We start from the raw sequence: 13,480 nt of genomic DNA, 5'->3' as shown, positions 1-13,480 counted from the left end.
CCAAGAAAGTGATTCTCGGAGATTGCATTCTTTCATGAATCCTATCATGACTCTATCTAAAATAGGATCATTATCTAAGATTCCATTCTATCCTTGTGCAAGATCTTATCGGATTGCATTAGGATCTTATCAGGTGACTGGATCAGAATGATCCGGACGGATTGGGTCCACGAACTCGGGCCACCCGGATGGGCCCTAAACCCGTTGTGAACTCTAACGGATTAGAGGACCGGATTATCCAAAGTGTTTGCCCCCAAACTGGTCCGCCGCTGGTCTTACACCCGGTTCATAGTCCGAGTATACTTTGGACCGGAAATATGACGTAGGGTACACACATTGCCCCCTTTTCAACAAATGATCAAAACGAAGATGAAGATGATGTGTTGAATAATTAAAATACCGAAAAACCAAAATGAAGTAAGAAGGAGCGTGTAATGGAGATAGGCGGAAAGTTTGAAAAGCTTAAACACTTGAGTGGGTAAAAAGCGAGTGGCCAATTAAATGATATGACCATGGAAGAGGCTAACACGGTGAAAAAAGACTAAAATTGGCTAGAAAACCGGTTGATCCGGCAAGCACTGTGATGAACCGAGGAAAGAAAAATGATGACCGGCCCGAAAATGTAGGAAATTCATCGGACCGGATCTAAGTAGGCCCTGAACCGGCCGGCAACTATTGGAATCGGCACGTATATATCGATTGAATCGGCTGGGAAGTCTTTGGACCGGGAGGAAAACCGCTGGACAAGCCGGAAAACGCTGAACCGGTTTGGAAAAATGTCAAAATCGGATGGAAACCACGAACGGTTGGAAAAATGCCCGAACGGCTGGAAAAATGTCGAAAACGGACGTAAACCACGAACCGGTTGGAAAAATGCCTGAACCGGCCGGTGCCGGTGCCGGTGGTAGAGGGTTAAGAGTTGAAGTCTCTTGAACCGGTTCAAGAGTTTTAGGGTTTAGGGTTCAGGGTTTAGGGTTTAGAGGTTTTTTTTTTTTTTTTTTTTTTGGAATGGGCCTTTGTTGAATACACGGGAGGCTATTCGAAAAATGAATTTCGGATGTCTTGAACGACTGGGCTTGTGGCTGATCTAGTATTTGATAGTCAAGCCTTAAACTATATATGCTCAATGTGGCAAATCGACATGGCTGACTTCGTAAATGCGTCAGCTAAGATGCCCCCACTTGTGTTACACGGCCTGGTATAGAAATATGGAAGCCAAATCAGGAGAAATAGAATCTGAATCTTTGGAATTGGGACAACATCTCCAACCGAATCGACACTAATCCGTAAGATTCTTTTCATAGAACCTGCGAAAGTGGACGTAACGTGGATAGAATATGTGTAATATCTAACCATCTTTATAAAATATTATACGGTGGTCTACCGTTGCCGTGACGATAACAATGCCACTAAGTCACTTGACGAACAAGCGTAGTTACACTGCAAAGATTCTCCCATAGACGATCCTTGAGGAGACCAACAGACAACCCAGAAGTGCCTCAGTAGTTGGGTTTAAATCAGAGTGTAGCTTAGACTCCACCACCAAGGGTATACGCTTGATGTACTCTAAACAATCGCACCTAGACCAAAAGCGATACATTATCGTTATTGGATTTTCATTGTCGAACCATGATGCCAGGCGTAGGCACACTACACCACGCAAGCCGAAACTGAAGTGTAGGATTGCCTTCGCCACCTGGGTTTAATAAATTTCAAACTAAATGACCCGTTTGAAATTAAAACACCACATAAATGGAAAAGAATTTTATTGATGAAAAATGGAAGGAAAGTACAATGTATGTGAAATTTATTGGTGGAACTAATGATAAGTAAATTACTTGTGAAATAAACGCAAATGGTAATGCAGCGTTCCATGGTTTGGTTAGGACATCGCCGACCAAGTTCTTGAGAAAATAAAACCTTTGGATGCGAGCCTTTCAATGATAAAAGGCCCTCCCAGTTCTCACCGAAGTTTCCATTTGTTGGGTTCTTCGTTGCTCCTTTTTGCCTTGTATGCGTAAAACCCAATCGCCTGGTTTGAATGCTTTCGTCGGCGTAACTTCTTGTCATAACTGCGCTTCATAGAATCACGGTAAGTCATGAGATTCGCAAGGCTTCATCTCTAAGGTCCGCCACCATGGCTCTCGTCGCGAGCCAAGATGTCGCATTGACCTCTGTGGAGATGGCTTGTGAGCGACTTGTTAGGCGATTATTTGTTGGGATTAGAATCTTGCTTCCATTCCATATGCTAATGAAAAGGGAGACATTCTGTTGAATGGCGGGGGTTGTCCTATAAGCCCAAAGCACCCACGGTAAGCTGTTTAACCCAGTTTCCTTTAGCTGATTCAAGCCTTTTCTTCAACGTGTCCAGAATAACCCGGTTTGTTGCTTCCGCCCATTTCCACAGGGATAATAGGGGTGCGGAGAAGTTATGCCGTATCTTCGGGATTTGCGAAGATGTGGATCTCGTGAGAATCAACCGGCGGGCGTTGTCCGACACCATTTCATTTGGGGACCGAATCGCACACAATATCGCGCCCGGATGAACCGTTTGACATCAAGACCGAATCGACTCAAGGATACGACTTCAACCCACTTAGTGAAATGTCGGTTCGCGACCAAGAGAAACCTCACATTACCTGGGGCCTTAGGTAAAGGACCCACAATGTCGAGTCCCCACTTAGCAAATGGCCAAGGGCTAAGTATGGGATGAAGCTCATTCGCAGGAAGCTTAACGATCCGAGCATGTTTCTGGCATGGTACACATATTTGGACAAACCGTTTGGCATCTTTTTGCATATATGGACACCAATATCCTTGGGTGAGAGCTTTGTGAGTGAGGCTCCGACCACCAGAATGATTACCACAAATGCCTTCATGAATTTCTTTTAAAATATGTTGTCCCTGTTCAGGAGTAAGGCACCGGAGGAGTGGGCCTGAACCCATGGGTTTTCTGTAAAGGCAGGACCCCCCCTCCGAGGTAGGTAACAACACAAACTGCCATGCATCCCGTTTGACTTTGTCAGATAAAGTCCTGTCTAAGGGGAGTTCTCCAATTCGTAAGAATTCAACCATATTCTGACGCCAATCGGGAAGTAGAAGTTCCATTGACTCAATGTTGGAAAACTGATCATCTGGTATTTCAGGAGCATTGTCAGCCCAAGATCCGTGTCAGAATCAGTTGCAAAGTCTTCCTCCTGTACAACCTTGTTTTCCGCCACTGCAGAATCAGTATCCACCGTGGGGGAGATGTCAGCATCCTCCTCATGGCTGCGAGGAGAATCCTGAGTGGGATGCTCTTGGTGCTTGTCCCGCGCTTTCTTTGCGCGTGCGTAGTAGTACATAAATTCGTGTGAATGCCGCGCATTCGGCAGCGTAGACGTTAGCCATATCGGGCAATGGGAGGTCAATGCTAGGCAGTAACTGGACCTCTACCCTGATATTGCGAGGTTCAATTGAATCAACTGCTGCTGAAAGGTAGGCCAATGCATCAGCGTGCCGAACATCATTCATTGGTCTTTGCGAAATTGAGATGCGCTCAAATTTTGCAGCAAGATCGCGTATCACATCTAAATAAGCCACCATTCGCTCATCTCGTGCTTGATATGACCCTCCAAACTGATAAGCAACTAGCTTAGAATCTGTTACCATATTGATTTCATTTGCCCCCATTTCGAGCGCCGCTCTCATTCCAAATATTGTTGCCTCATATTCGGCTTCATTGTTGGAAGCAAGAAAACAAAGTCGGACGGACCGCTCGATTCGGCTACCATTTGGGTCGACTATCACACAACCGATCCCGAACCCCTTCCTATTACTTGAACCATCTATATACACAACCCACGCCTCGCCTCCGGTGAAATTCTCTTCAATGGAGTCAGGTTGGTGGTTGGGAAAATCTGGCAGTTGTTCCTCCTCGAATAACTCGGGTGAAACCATGATATCTTCTACCGGGAAATTTGCCATCAAAGAAGCTAATGCATGACCTTTTTCTGCAGTGCGAGGCTCATACAAGATGTGGTAAGCACTTAGGTAGCTAGACCAATCAGCAAGGCGGCCAGACTCTTCGGCTCGTCCGAGTGCCTTGCAAAGGGGATATTCTGTATACACTTTCACCACACGTCCCTGAAAATAAGGCTTAAGTCTGCGTGCTGCATGCACAAGGGCAAGCGCGATTCTCTCAATTTTAGAATACCTACTCTCTGATCCAGTCAACATTTTGCTAATGAAGTAGATTGGGCGCTCCTTCGGGTTTTCCACAAATAATACTGCGCTTACTGCGATCTCAGAAGCTGCCAAATAAATTCCAATGTCTTGGCGGGTTCGCGGACTAACCGGGGATGGGGGTGATACCAAGTATGCTTTAATTTCTTTAAAAGCCCTATCACGGTCCTCGTTCCAAGCGGAGGCACCTTTCAATGTTTGAAAAATGGGCTTGCATCGATCGAATACTTTGATATAAATCTATTCAGGGCTGCCAAGCGACCGGTGAGCCTGAATTTCTTTTTTATTTGAGGGTGGGGGCATTTCGAGAATGGCCCGAATCTGTTCGGGGTTTGCCTCAATACCCGTCGAAGTCATCGAAATCCTAAGAACTTTCGGATGCTAACCCAAAAGAACACGAAGGGTTCAACTTCAATTTATATCTTACGAGCCTATCAAATACCTCTTGTAAATGCTGAAGGTGGTCGGGTGTTTCTTTGGATTTGACCACCATGTCATCGATGTAAACTTCCATGATACGCCCAATCAGATCGGCAAACATTGTATTCATCATCCTCTGATAGGTGGCACTTGCATTTTTCAGACCAAATGGCATGACTCTAAAGCAATACAGGCCATATATGGTCCGTTACGAACGCCGTGTGCTCCTGGTCCTCCTCAAGCAGAGGTATCTGGTTATAACCAGAGGAAGCGTCCATGAACGACAGACGCTCAAAACCCGAGGTCGCATCGACTAGATCTGAGATGCGAGGTAATGGGTATGGATGCACTGGGCAAGCTTTGTTTAGGTTGGTGAAGTCAATGCAAACCCTGAGCTTCCCATTTTTCTTTGGAACCGCGACGATATTGGATACCCAAGTCGGGTATTCGACGGGCTTAATGAACCCTGCTCCAAGCAGTTTACCAATCTCATCATTGACCTTTAGTTTTCGCTCGGGAGCCATCCGCCTTGGTCTTTGTCGAACCGGTTTGAATCTCGGGTCAATATCGAGCCTGTGGCAAGCGACATCTGTGTCGACTCCGGGCATTTGGTTGATATCCCAGGCAAAAATTTCTTGATAATCCCATAACAGGTGAATTAGAGTTTTTTTTTCGGTTGGGGGTAAGCCGGCAGCGATGAAAGTAGTTTCGTGGCTCTCGCCCCTATCGAACTTCCTCCAATGATCGATCGAGGGACCCTTTTGAGAGCATCGGGCTTCGCACTGATAAGCCCAATGTTTCTGTAATTACTATTTGGTATGATCAACCTGGAGAATCGTGTTGCCCCGGACTTCGGATTTCCTTGTATCTTCTAGTGCCAAATCATGACACTGATGTGACATCATCTGGTCACTGTGGATCTTACATACTCTTGTAGGCGTGAGGAATTTCAACGCCTGGTGGACAGTGGATACAATAGCCTGATTTGAATGGATCCAATCCCTACCAAAAATTGCATTGTAACAAGAACCACAATCTATCAAAAGGAAATTTATCCAAACCAGATTGATGCCCAATTTGTGATGAGGAGATGAACCTTTCCAATGGCATGGGCTGGTTAGCGTTGAATCCAATGATTGGGTTACGGTCTTCTATGATCAAGTCCTCCGAAAGTTTCATTATGGAGTAAATACGGTGAATAACACGCTAGCCGAGCTTCACAGTGTCGATAAGAATCTTACGCACCCTAAAGATTCCTATCCATGCGAGAATGACAACAACGGCCATCATTGTGAGGGTAATACACCCCTTTTCGTCATTCTCGGTGAACTTCAACTCGTGACCTTCATAGGTTTCGTATTGATACCTTGGTCAAAATTGAAATTGTTGACTGGTAATGATCTTGTATATGAAGAAGTTTCAAAGCGTGTTTCTATCTTGCGTTGACGACGCGTGAGGCGCTATCGACTGTGGCGTGGCATATATCGATAGCGTTGTGTTCACCAAGTTGATATGGGCTGACCGAGGTTTGTTTTGAACAAACTCGATAAAAGTCATCCCTCGTCAACGAAGGCGTTGAACTTCTTTCTTCAAAGCTCTGCGAGTGATCGTTTGATGCCCAATATCATCGTGATATTTGCATTTTCGATTTTATCCCGCCTACCGTAGGATCTTACGGTAGCGGCGAAATGGCAAAGATAACATTTTTTAGTTTTGATTTTTTCATACAGTGCGCAAGGCCAAGAGTTAAAGGGTGAATACCTTTTCCTCTATATTTGGGGCCTTATTATTATATTAAAGTACTCCTCTTGTTACCTTGGTGGCAATCTTATCCTTTGTGGAGTTCTTGGAAGCGGGATCTGCGCCATCCTTTCTCTGTCGAGACTTTTGATCATCTTCCACTCGAACGTACCCTTCCACTCGGGCGAATAAATCAGAAAGGGTGGTAGGCGGCTTTCGAGTGAGAGAGTTGTAAAGTCCATCTCTGTCAAAATGCAACGCTTGATGGAATGCTTGTATTGCAAAAGCATCACTCACATCCTGAACTTCGGCGTGAAGCTTCCTGAACCGTCATACCAAACTGTTAATTGTTTCGCCTTTCTCCATAGCGAGATTGAATAGTGTGCTCGGACTCTTCTTCGTCTTCATGTTGTACTGAAAACGTTCAATGAACATATCGCTGAGCTTGGTGAATGAATCAATTGAACGCGGAGGCAACTTGTTGAACCAGGATAGTGCGTATCCTTTCAACGTCGTTGGAAAAATACGACACATTAACGACTCATGAAATTCCCATAAGGTCATAGCCGCTTGGTAGCTCATGACGTGCTCGTTCGGACAGCCATCCACGTCATCGTAAGTTGGAAGAGGGGGCTGTTTGAATGCCTTAGGATGAGCACAGTCCCGAATGTCATTGACAAAGGGTGAAAATTTTGGACCTCGCACAGCCCTTTCCAAGAGTGGATCATCTCGGATGGTTTGCCTGGTCACGGCTTGGTTAATCAATTCCTTAACCCTTTGTTCATTCATATTCTCACAGTTGTCCTCATCTTGATTCTCTTCTCTCCAGATCCGTTCATCACGGGCTAAGATTCGATGGGGATTCGATTCGTTTCGCGGCGTTCGATTCTACCCCCTACGCCGCCACTCACGTTAGCGGTAGCGGACTCTCATTCCGATTTGTGTGTTAGGATTCATATCTTGATCCGGACACATCCACGGATGCTGGCGTTTCCGAACTGGAACTCAATGCATTTGCTGGCGTTCCAGATTGTTGTGACTGGTGTATCTGAGGATTTGTGCCCAACCGATCCCAGACATTGTTTGACTGTGAATGAGTGGGGACAGACACGATAGGGTGGATAGTCCGGCTTTGGCTTGGATCTCTAGCTTGACCATTATTGTGAATAAGGTTTTGGCCATTATTAGGATCTTCGCGCTGTCCCGGTTCGTCCCGTTACCTTTGCCTACGTGCAGACAAAGGGGACTCGACCGATTGGTGCTCTGCAGGGTCTCTCGGCCGTTTTCCTAGTTGATTTTCAAATTTTTGTTTTCCACAACTACTCTTGTCAAAAGAGAGATTAGAGCTGGATCCGATTGGTATTGCAAGTTCCGGATGGAGGCGCGTGGGTTAGCATGTCGGCCTCCCCGTCCCCTTATTGGACGTCGCGCAGTAGCATCACGGGTGGGTTCAGCAGGACCATCCCTGACGTGGATTCTGGCAACTCTCGTGCTCCGCACAGCATTGCGGCGAGGGACACGGGGATTAGATTCTCGAGTCCCTAATGGCTCCAGAGTGTGTGGAACTACTTCAGACAGTCTGTTTCCTCCGTTCTGAGAGAAAGATCTATGACGGCTCGACTGCCCCACCTTCGTAGTGGTGCCTGGAATAGTCTCCATGTTTTGCAGAGTTGCTACATGCCGATTGGCAACTTCTGCATCATTCATCGCAGTTTGTTCAGCCATGGTAACAAGGACGACCAAAAGAATAAGGTCGAGGATATCACGCTTGGAAAACCATGTAGTCGTGGGTTCGGTCCCCACAGACGGCGCCAAAGAATGTCGGGGCAAAATGTTAACCCGACACTCCCGATGTGATGGTGCTTCCGAAGGTTCGAAAGATATGGGGGATTGGGATTTTTGAGGAAGAGAGACTGTACCACGCGTTCGGTTGCCCTCATTACGCGGTGAAGAATCCGGAATCAAGTCTCTTAAAATGTAGTTCTGGAGGATGCAGAAGCCTCCATATATATAGCAATCTCCTGCCTTGGCGCCCAAGAAAGTGATTCTCGGAGATTGCATTCTTTCATGAATCCTATCATGACTCTATCTAAAATAGGATCATTCTCTAAGATTCCATTCTATCCTTGTGCAAGATCTTATCGGATTGCATTAGGATCTTATCGGTGATGGATCGTAATGATCCGGACGGATTGAGTCCACAAACTTCGGGCCACCGGATGGGCCCTAAACCCGTTGTGAACTCTAACGGATTAGAGGACCGGATTATCCAAAGTGTTTGCCCCCAAACTGGTCCGCCGCTGGTCTTACACCCGGTTCATAGTCCGAGTATACTTTGGACCGGAAATATGACGTAGGGTACACACAGGCGTCTTCTCCTGATCTTCTTCTGCAAGTGGTATCTGATTGTATCCACTATATGCATCCATAAATGATAAGAGTTTATGTCTGCAAGTTTGATCTACCAGTATGTCAATCCTTGGTAGGGGAAGTTGTCCTTTGGGCAATGCTTGTTGACGTTGGTGAAGTCTATGCAGAGTCGTATGTGGCCATTTTTCTTAGGAACGACTACAATGTTAGCTAGCCAGGTCGGGTACTCGACTTCTCTGATGAATCCAACATTTTTTAGCTTTTCTATCTCTTTGTTGATGGCTTTTTGAAATTTGAGTGCTAGTTTCCTAGGACGTTGTTTGATAGGCTTTACAGTTTAATCTACATTTAATTTATGGCAAGCGACCTGAGGGTCGATTCCTAGCATATCGATATACGATCAAGCAAAAACATCTTTATTGAGAGATAGAAATTTGACAAGTTGCTCCTTGAGCTTGGGGTCTAAATCAGCCCCTACATAAACAAATTTTGGGTCATCATTTGTGCCCGAATTGACTTTTTCTCCTAGTTCTATTTGTGTTTGTTTCTCCTTGAGCTTGTCTGCTGCTGATGCTGGAGGGTAGGAAGCTTGAGGATCTTATGGCTTTGGGATTTCTTTTATTTGGATGACCTGAGTTTTGGCCGTTGTTGTTGTGCTGACTTGATTGCATCGATGAGCTTCTAGTTGGTTGCTTTTGAGCTCCATGATGCCTCGGGGTCCGGGGAACCGTAGGACTTGGTGTAAGGTTGATGGAACGACTTGGATCTTGTGAATCCACTTGCGTCCTAAGATGGCAGTGTAGGTGATAATCGTAAAAATGATAGTTTTACTAATGAATATATAAAGCGATGAAACTCTAAACGAAAGTAAAACTACAAACTGAACTTATACTATACTTATCAAAGATTTCTACTCTTGATACTATTGAAGTAGAGATGGAATAGAAGATTCGTTCCACTCCTAGTTCTTTAGCATTCAAGTTTCCTATGACTATCAATTCTACCAAAGTCAATGAAAGAATTACGAATTATACTACGAAATGCTACGGGATACTAAGGTTTGAATCTAGAATAAGAATTAGGGGGGAATTGAATCCACCTCGAATCCAACTTAAGAAACTAGTATAGATTGTTGTAATCCAATTCTTACGTTCTTACGGTAAGAATTGGTCGTTCTAATCCCTAATTATACATGACATCTCTACCAATTCATAACTAGCATGTGAGGGCGTCCACCCATTCTCATGGCGAATCAACAACCTTCTAGAGTGGAATAGACTTTTACAACCATTCTAAGCTAACAAAATCAAGTTTTCATCAAGGCTTCATAAAACCCCTCTAATGGAGGTTTAGCCTCGATTCATCAAACTATCATTTCCAAATGAAATTGAATAAGACATAATATAAAAATTCTAACTTTATTAAATTTAACCAAACAATAATTGAAATCTAATTTAACACTAAGAAATCATTAAATAACAATAATCAAAATTAATCTAAACAATCATTAAATAACAAGATCGAATTTAACAGGAACTAACTATTTTATTTATCTAATAAATGATATTCAATGATTCAAATAACTAATCTAAAACAAGGAATGAAACTAATTAATGGAATGGAAACTAATTAATTAAATCCAAAAACTAGATCTAGAACTAAGCTTTTTAATTCTACTATAATGTCTCCCTTCTAACCTAAGCTAATTGATACTTAAGAACTAAGTCTTGTGTGTGGAAATGGAGGAGACCAGATCCACATTTTCGTGCATGGGTTGAGGGTCCATGTTTTGGGCCGGAAAATCGAGCCCAAAGCCCAATTTCTTCAGTCCACAGGCCCCTTTTCAGCTAGCTTTGACTTCAATAGGCTTTTTGTCCACATTTGCTCCTCTGATTGGGTTAAGGTTTAGACAATTGGAAAGCTCTTTTCGAGCCGGTCATTTTGACATAAGGTACGCCTAATTCTGAGGCCTGAGTCCAAAGATACGATCTTCGGAAGTTCTGCTGACTTTTGTGTGCTGTTTCTGCCCGTCTTGGCCTTTATTCCCATAACTTCTTAGCAACCAACCCTTTGCTCTTTTATATTGCCAAAGTGACACATTTCTGCACATAATTGACTTCAATGCCTGAAATACATAAAAACACGTAATTAGCATTAACTTTTATTTATTACTCGTATAATTGGTCTAAAAGTATTATTGTTAAGGGGTTAAAACTACAGTTTTGGGCTCTTATCAAACCACCCCCAAACAGTATTTTGCTTGTCCTCAAGCAAATATGAGAAATTAGCATAAGTGACCAAAAATGGAGTTCTAACTAATCTCGTTTCGCCGAGTGCGATTGCATTGACCATATGCAACAAGGCCTTAAACCACTAGGAATTCCATAGTGGATGAGTTATAGCCTCGTGAGAGTTTTCCAGTAAAGGTACTCACAAACTTCATCTATACTACAACGACTCAAAAATAAAACTATTGTTTCCTTATCTATGTCTCAATTATCTATACATCTCACTAGCAATGAATACAGAATAATCAAGTCGAAACCTAAGCTAATATATGCATAATAATCAATCATCTACGAATAAACATATATACAAGGAGTAATACTATGAGATGAACTAGCAAGTTCATTTCTGAAAACTTGGAATAATGTCCTTAAGTAGGTCCTTACATAAATGTCAAAACAAAAACCACTATGATTTTTCCGCTCAAGTTTCACTACTCCAATGTGCAGTGGGCACACTTTACCTTACAATCTCAATGACACACAAGGAAGTCGAAGTCGATCAAACACATCTGCCACTTGCTATCACACTAACCTATTCCTAATTGAGCTAGAGGTCTTTATTAGATGTTGTGGGGATTTGGAGATGGTTTAAGAAGGAAGGAAATGGATATTCAAAGAGGACAAGTATGAGATAATAAAGTCTTCATATTATGTAACTAGAGAAAACCTTATTCTTTACTTTTGCTTCTACACTTTGTTTCTATCCTTATCCATATTTTTTTTTTCTTTTTCTTTGGCTTTTGACTCCTTGATTATATTTTTGGAGTTCTAACTCTTTATTTTCTTTTATTTTTTATTTATTTTTATTTGGATGGAAACTTACTTTTCTCTTCTGAAGCGACTAACGAATTCTTGATTTCAAAGGTTATTCTCTTTTCTATTCTTCATCTCTATTCTCAGACTTATTCAAAGAATTGGGTAGGTTGATTTTTTATTTTGTTTTGTTTTGTAACAGGGTAAAGGATTTGTGGTTTATGAAAGGCTAAAGAAAGGCTTAGAGGGGCGACTATCGGAAAATAATTCATAGGTTGGAATTTCTGGCTATATCGATCCAAAGAAGACCTAAATTCTCACTTAGGATATGGTATAGTAATCAAGCAAGTGGACGTGTGATTTCTCAATCCGGATTTTACTTCTCCCTTATGTCATTTCTCAAATGTTCACTCATATAAGGCTTTAGGCTATATTCTCACAGGATTTGTAGAATAAGTACTCTAGCCTAGATTTGAAACTTTATCGCCAACAATCATAGATACTCATGTAACATATTTATAGATAGATGCAAGGATTATTACCTACATATTAGCCTAAGTTTCTAAAAACTATTCTAATGCAAAAGCTACGTGAGATTTGTAGATTATCAAGGGCCTAGAGAAGGAAACAATACCAATATTCCTAAGTGTATATCATAAACTTTTTAAATATATTTATATATATATATATATATATATATATATATATATATATATATATTTTTTTTTTTTTTTTTGAATTTTTAACTAGAAAATAAGTGCATATTATACATATATATATCCTAACAGATGCCTTAATTACACGTGTTTCTATGCCCTCCCCACCCCCAAACAAGAAGTATGCTTTGTCTTCAAAGTATTTAAATAAATAGGGTAGAGAAATACCATGGAAACACGTGAAATTCTAGAACATTTGCAAAACAAGGGTAAACATACTAATATAGAAAAGAAAAACTGATGCAACTCTATAAGAGTTCCACCCGTTATGGGGTTAATGAGAAATAATTTGCTTGGGACATAAGCAGACACAAACTGAAACTAAAAACTTACCTCCTCTCCCACTTAATCGCCATCCTCCTCATCATCCGCTTTGAAGAGATGAGGTTCCTTCGCGTCCTGCCATGCCATGATAATTTGCCAGGCTTCACGCCACTTATCGTCTACTATAACTAATTTGTCAAGCGCCACTTGGTCGGATGGGGTGTAAGGTGCAACCTGATGAGGTTGTATCCTCCACCCTTGCCAAGTCATTGCACTGAACGATCGAATAATACAATTGGTGGGTCTCACAATGTCGACCCCAACCCAATCTGTGAAACGGGCACAAAAAACAGGGAAGAAACATAGCATTATACGGCAAATTAAAACAGGCATAAGAAGGTACTCATGCCTCATGCTATGGGCTCGAGCTAAACTAGACATTAGGGTCTGGGGAATATCATAGACTGTACGTCCCTCAGTTAAAACAAGGAAAATATCACAAGTTTCGTCATTCACAGAAGAATAACGCCATTCCCCTCTAATGTTTAGCATGATCCAAAACATAACAATGCCCACGTTCATAGACATGCTACCAAGGGCGACATTATAATCCCCTTGGTCCTCTATCCTAATGATTCCCGCCCCGTAATGCTCATGCAAATCATCATAGTTATACATGTACATATTATCTACCAAATAGGCTCA

At 42.5% G+C, this 13,480-nt stretch overlaps 1 protein-coding gene across 1 annotated transcript; it reads right to left on the bottom strand.

Annotated features, from left to right (window-relative positions):
* Positions 1 to 3,264: 3,264 nt before the first annotated feature.
* On the bottom strand, positions 3,265 to 4,218 carry LOC147488327 (uncharacterized). Its single transcript, XM_086574346.1, has one exon. It carries the CDS (start codon positions 4,216 to 4,218, stop codon positions 3,265 to 3,267), a length of 954 nt encoding a protein of 317 aa, XP_086430472.1.
* Between the last annotated feature and the right edge of the window lie 9,262 nt (positions 4,219 to 13,480).

The sequence above is a fragment of the Coptis chinensis genome, chromosome 7 (assembly GCF_015680905.1).
Source record: "Coptis chinensis isolate HL-2020 chromosome 7, ASM1568090v1, whole genome shotgun sequence".
Lineage (NCBI taxonomy): Eukaryota > Viridiplantae > Streptophyta > Magnoliopsida > Ranunculales > Ranunculaceae > Coptis > Coptis chinensis.
Note: the sequence above shows the minus strand (reverse complement) of the source record. Positions and strands in the feature narration are given on the sequence as shown.

Bases quoted from the DNA above. Each gene is read 5' to 3' on its own strand.
- LOC147488327 (XM_086574346.1), bottom strand. From the start codon at position 4,218: ATGTTGACTGGATCAGAGAGTAGGTATTCTAAAATTGAGAGAATCGCG.